Here is a 6665-nt window from a genome sequence, read left to right as displayed (position 1 = left end):
TAACTAGTGTTTACTCCGAAGCTCCCCTTTGCCATTCATAAAGAGATTCAATCATCAAAATCAATAAAAAGGTCCTTACGGACCAAGATCCAATGGGATCAATCTTTTTGGGAGGTACCACCCAAGGAAAGGAAAATGTGACTTCCAGATTAGAAATAATAAATAAAGTAGAACAAGATAAAATTGTATATCAAAACGACTTTTGGCATCATCGAAAGGATCAAAACCACATTTATGCAAAATAAATAAATAAATAAATAATTCTAACATGTAGTTGCAAGAACCAGATTCCAAACTGTTTCAACGGCCAGAAAAACAGATATAAACCAGCGGTTTATACCGAAACCAGACCGGTTTGTTTATCGAATTCGGATTGGTCTAAAACCGGTTTCACACCACAAACCAATTTTCTTGTGCACCTCTAGTGTCATACATCAGCATTGACCCAAAACTTTAGAGTATTGTATGCACATCAAAAGCTTTCTACAGATTTCAAGAGTTCTTATGGAGATAGTGGAAGTATCTTGAAGAATCTTCCTACACCATGTACTTATATTATGTCACAAAGTTTTATTTTAAGAGAAACTGTAGCAGTTACTTTAGATTAATCTCGGTTACTGCTGAAAAGGTGCAATGTGATATAAAGAGGAAAATGTTATTTAGCCAAACCATTTCAATCATATAAAGCACACAAAAGTAGAAGTACAAGGAGGAACCTAGAAGAATCATACCAATGACAAGCAGCAATTATAACAATATGTTATGAAGAAATACTGAAATCTAAATGAAAACATAGGCGTTTATGAGAAACACTTGTATTTTTTTTTTCTTTTTGAAAACTGGCCAACTAGATACTTAAAACTTAAAGCGGCAGTATTTAAAACATTAACACTATCAGACACAATATATCACAAGAAAGTAACAGTTAATAACACTTATACGATCCATCAAACATAAGTTTTTGAAATCCACCAAATGCAAATTATTCAGAACCATAAAACAAAAGATACTAAAATCCATTAGAAATTATCTTCAACAGCCTCAAACTCTGGAACTTGGTCCTGGGACTGAATGATCTCCCTTAAGCAACTGAGAAATCAAATGGGAAGTCAGTAAACAATAAATATTATACTATAAGCAAAGAGTATATAGTACATAGATATTCCCTCATCTGTTGCAAATGAAAATGAAAGCATCAAATGAGTAAACTTTTTATATAAATACAGACATCACCATAAACATTAATAATAATTCAGAAACCATATGTAACTCTTTAGTTTGTATTATGTGATAAATGAAAGAAACATCAAAGTCTATAGTTTGTAGATACATACCTTACAACGTTTCTTGATATCACCTAATTGCCTCTTTTTCATTGGACTCCCATTAACATAAGGAGATACAAGAGTTTCCACATAGATAGGGGCACCAATAAAATCCCTATTCCTGAAAAGGAAAATATCACGATACCATGACTTTTTGTAACGAATGTAATGCTTCAACGTCTTCAAGGAGTGTAAAACTACTCTTCTCTCACAATCCTTTCCAACTATTCCCCAAGACTGCTTTACATTGTAGTTCGTCATCATCCATATTTTATCAATAACCTTATCATAATGAAATACACATAAACATTCATCCAAAACCCCTAAACGCATAGTTGGAAGGCTAGCATTACTAGATTCAGATTCATACTCCTCATTATCAGGTTGAGGAATTTCTTTAAATTCCTCTTCGGATAAACAAAACGAAAGAATCACTTTCTTGTTATTTTGTTTCATAACCCAATGAAGTGCTCCATTGCATAAGATACCAATCCTACTATCAATAGAATAGTTCACATCCCCAATTACTTTCCATTCATTTGATTTCAAAGCTAATACTTGAAAACAAGTCAAGCCATCACCTTTAGTGAATCCTATCATAACCTTGAAATCATCTGCAGATGAATCATAGCCAAAACCCCAACATAACAACTTGGCGTCAGTGATATCATGCTCTTTTATTCTTTGTGCCTCTCTAGTTGCGGGATTGGCTACTAAAATTTCAGAAGGGGATGGAGAGATGCATACGAGGCCAAGGGAAGAACCAAAAAGATGACAATCACGATGATCAAAGAATCTATCATCAAATTCATAGTGACGAGACTCATAGGGAGAAGCGATCCTTCCCATAACAATCCTCCTATCTATATAACTTTCGTTGCAATCAAGATGGTAATTAAGATTCATATGGAAGTTTACAAAACTAGTGCTAGAGATGAAAGTTTTCCATGACTTACATACGCTTTTGCATTTGATTAGATTGCTCATATCCAATCTTTTCATTATTTCCTCAAGGACATCGTTGTGAAGCTCTGCCATTGAAACCCTAGAGTCGGTGACACCGAAAGGAAAGAAGAGAGGGAGGTATCCACACGGAAGTGAGATATTTATTTCTATGGTGTATTTATTAGGGACTTTGGTAACCAACACTCATAAATACCAAACATGATACGAAGAAACTATTACAATGATATTTTTACCATATAGAGAGATTGACTTTTGCCAATCTGCCATGTATGATTAGTCCTTCAATACCCATAAGATCATCATGATCTTCAATAATTACTTCGTTATCCGTAATTTCTTTTTGCTATCTTTAATAGGTCCATTAACATCTTTTCATTATAGAGTACTCATTACTCAACCTTTATTTTAAAGTAAACCTTGTAATCCTAGCCTTCCACCATAAAAATCCAGTCTATTCGGCCCTTTAAACATGCATAAAGCAAGCATCGGTGCAAATTTAGTTTTGAAATAAAATTAATGGAAAGTTATTGGGGACGTGCACTATATTACCTTTATCAGTAGAATTGGTATCTTACGATTAAGAGCGCTTCACTCAGTTAAATGATGTTTCACATCAAAATTGGAAGAAACTTATGTTAGGCTTAAGGACTTTGACCTAACTTCTTCTACACTGGAGCCCATGGGCCTTTATCATCACCTACATATGTGGGCTCGTGATGGAAGACTTGGTCCCAAAGTTACTAGGCCAAACCAAATTTCAGAGTTGCATACTACTTCTTATCACAAAAGGCAAAAGCATAATGTACACGGAAGGCGAAAAGAACAGTTATAAAATTCTATATGCATTGAGAAATTCAAATTCTTTTCTTGATCATAGAAATTATTATCTTGTTCATATAAATTATCATGTTATTTTGACATAGAAGAGCAAAAATTTTTAACATACCTATCCATAGATCCTTTTTGAGATTGTATTAAATTTTCAACAACTTAGTGTTTTTTCCTCTTTCAGCTTCAGAATAAATGATTTTTTAGGAAACATCGCAATATTATGATTTTTGATAACTATTAACAAAAATAAGCAGTAATAAAATTATCAAAAAAAGCAACTTAAAAGTTAAAAGCTAGAATAGTTGAACCTGAAGTCATGGAGCTCGACTATAATTGGTGGTTGGAATAACTCTACTGATAGATTTTCAACTTATCACTTATCAGTATTTCGTTTCAACCTTTTTCTTCTTCTTTTTCATCACAAGTTAAGTAATGCATAGAATCAAGATTATCTGAAATCAAAGGAATACGCTCTTCCCTAACTTTTTGTTTCAAAATCTTCTTTAATACATCACCGAAGCTTTTGAAACAAATAAATAACTCGTGAATTATTTGATATTTTTGTTATTAAACGTAATATTAAATTGATGAAGAACCCTTGCACTGATGCCTTTAGAATTAGATTTTGAAATTGTGATCTTCTGATTTTATTGGCTTTGGGGTGGAATAAGATATTGTTGACCCTAATTTTTTGCTTGAGCATACATCTTTATCTGTTTTTTTTTTTGTTTACAGAGTCAACATTCACTATTGATGCTTTTGAATTAGGGGGGTTTTAGGGATTAGTTTTGTGGATTAGGGTTTTTTGTGGACTGGTTTGATGATCTTTACTTTTACCATCAAACCCCCAATTCAAACATTCTTAAGATTCTTGATAATTCTAAAAAACCTCAAATCCCCAATTGGTTTTATGATCTTGATTTTGTCAAGTTGCTGAGGAACAGTAACGTGGTGGAAAGGCACTAAAGGTAAAGACCATCAAACCAATCCACAAAAACCCCCAATCAACGAAACCAATCCGCAAAACCCCAAAAGTATTAATAGATAATGTCAACTCTGTCGACAAAATAAGCAATGATAAAGATGTACGTTTAAGCAAATAAAATAATCAGAGCAAACAATATCTTATTCCATCTCAAGGCTGACAAAATCAAAAGATCACGTTTCTCAATCAAATTCTAAAGGCATTAGTGACAAAATGTAAGAGTTCTTCATCAATTTAATACTATATTTAATTAAAAAAATTCCAATCAGTTCACAAGTTATTTGTTTGTAATTGTTTCAAAATTTTCAATGCAATGAAGAGGATTGCGAAACAAAAGGTTAGAGAAGAGCCTACTCCTTGGACTTAGGATAATGTTGATTCTATGAATTACTTGAATTGTGATGAAAAAAAGAAGTAAAAAAATGACAAGGAAATACTAGATAAATTGAACTCTTTAGGAACAAATTTGGAACAAATTTTTGCAGAGGTTGAATATGGTAAGTCTTATGATGTTTCCTTTTATCTGCTTCCCAAAATTCTTGATGTACTAAATTATATTTCTCTATATCAGAAAAACAAATAGTCACTAATGAATGAAAAAAAAAAATCCAAATTCAAAACAACAACCAAATTCTCAAAGTCAAGACAACAGCCAAAAATTCCAGATTCCAAACAAAAACCGTAAAAACAGACACTGATTTTGAAAGGGGGTTCAAAATCCAAACAGAAATCAGAAAACAGATAGTCATTTCAAAAGGAAATCAGATTCCAAACCGAAATCTAAATTCTGAGTTCTAACAAAAATCAGGAAAAACCAGATTCCAGGAGTAAAAAAAAAAAACAGCCTGTGATTTTTACAAACTAAAACAAGCAAAAATCAGATAATGAGAGAAGGAGAGAATCGAATTTGAGTTACCGAATAGAAACTAAGATGTGGATTTTTCTTGCTATCTATGATTCAAGAAGACAAGAAAACTTTCTGAACGTTGGGATGGTTTAGTTGAACGTTGAGGAAGACGACCTTAAAGCGTTCGACCTTTGTGACTTGTGAATACAAAGTCTTCCATCATCGATTCGATTTTGGAAATAATTTTTGATAAGCGCATAGATTATAGATATCAGGAAGAGGGAGGAAACCTGCTTAGTGCGGCATCGAGAAACATTATATCTATTTGGGCTCGTATTTGGAGTTTGGACCCCTCGAAAGTAGGGGCCAAGATCAGTTGACGACTGGATCGGGCCTATGCAAGATATAAATCCAGTAGTGTTCACCGCCCAACTATGTTTTTAGATTATAGAAGAATATTAGTAATTGAGTCTACAATTTGCCGAATTTTTATGTGTTTTTGTTGTGTATGAAGAGGGAGAACTGATTTACAAAGTTTAAAATTGAGATGGTCAAAGTAATATTTTAAAAAAGAGAGGGGTGGAACATGCATTTTACAAGGTAGAGGAGGGAAAATTGTATTATATATATACTGCAGGATAAACACGAAAGTTTAGAAAACGAAATAATGAAAGCGATATTTTACAAAGTTGAAAGTGGAGAGGTAAAACTGATATTTTCAAAAGTAAAATGATGGAAAATATCATTTTACAAAATAGAAGGGTTAAAAGTGGCGGATTATATAAAGTTGCGAGATTGCAATTGTATTTCACGCATTAACTAATTGCTTTTAAAAAAGAGACAGATGGAAAATACATTTTACAAAGTAGAAGCGTGAATATTGTATTATATATACTACGAGATAAACACGAAAGTTTAGAAAACAAATGATGAAAGTGATATTTTACAAAGTGGAAAGTGGATGGGTGAAAATGATATTTTTAAAATTGAAGGGACGGAAAATATTATTTTACAAAACAAAACGAGTTACAAGTGACAGATTATATAAAGTTGAGGGATTGAAATTGCACTTCATGCATCGACTTATTGTACATTATATATATATATATATATATATATATATATATATATATATATATATATATATATATATATATATATATATATATATATATATATATATATATATATATATATATATAGGGGAAGGCTCATACGCAAATGCAAATAATTTGCAAAAACGCGAAAACACATATCATCGAATTATACATTGCCACATCATTCTTATTATTTATCTAATTATTAAACATTATAATTATGATAAAAGGTTATATATGTAATTTTCCAACCCAACTTTCAAAATCAGTTTCTCACTATATTAACCGCATTGCATTGTAACTTCCACACAATTGTTTTTCACCGTCATTTGTAACTTGAAGTTCAATAACATGTTTTGTTTTTTATTTGGATTTTTAACATATTACCCTTCTTTCATTGATTATGATTGCATCCCACCACGTGTTGCAGTATTAATTTCTTATAATTTATCAATTGGTTTTTTCTTGTTTTATATGTAGTCAATTTCTTTATTTGCATTAAATAAGTGTGCGTAAACAAATTTCCTGGACGTACTTACGATTTTGTATTATTAAATTAACAAGAATGAAACAAGTACATGTACAATTAGAGAATGAAAAAAAATTCATACATG

The 6665-nt window shown here is 31.7% G+C and overlaps 1 protein-coding gene across 5 annotated transcripts; it reads right to left on the bottom strand.

The window, feature by feature from the left end:
• Positions 1-908: 908 nt before the first annotated feature.
• Positions 909-5234, bottom strand: LOC145119781 (F-box protein CPR1-like). Of its 5 annotated transcripts, none has more exons than XR_013713985.1 (4): positions 5024-5234; positions 3431-4669; positions 1335-1607; positions 909-1089 (listed from the first exon to the last, which is right to left on the bottom strand). XR_013713985.1 is itself a non-coding variant. In XM_079055514.1 (2 exons), exons 1-2 carry the CDS (start codon positions 2361-2363, stop codon positions 1042-1044), a joined length of 1077 nt encoding a protein of 358 aa, XP_078911640.1. In that variant the 5' UTR covers positions 2364-3231; the 3' UTR covers positions 909-1041. The 5 variants fall into 5 exon arrangements, 1 of the variants encoding a protein (XP_078911640.1); XR_013713986.1 differs by having other exon boundaries at positions 1335-1446; XR_013713987.1 differs by lacking the exon at positions 3431-4669.
• Between the last annotated feature and the right edge of the window lie 1431 nt (positions 5235-6665).

This window comes from Lactuca virosa, chromosome 6, assembly GCF_052849685.1.
Source record: "Lactuca virosa cultivar CGN04683 chromosome 6, Lactuca_virosa_CGN04683_v6, whole genome shotgun sequence".
Classification (NCBI taxonomy): domain Eukaryota; kingdom Viridiplantae; phylum Streptophyta; class Magnoliopsida; order Asterales; family Asteraceae; genus Lactuca; species Lactuca virosa.
This window is presented reverse-complemented; position numbering and strand designations above follow the sequence as displayed.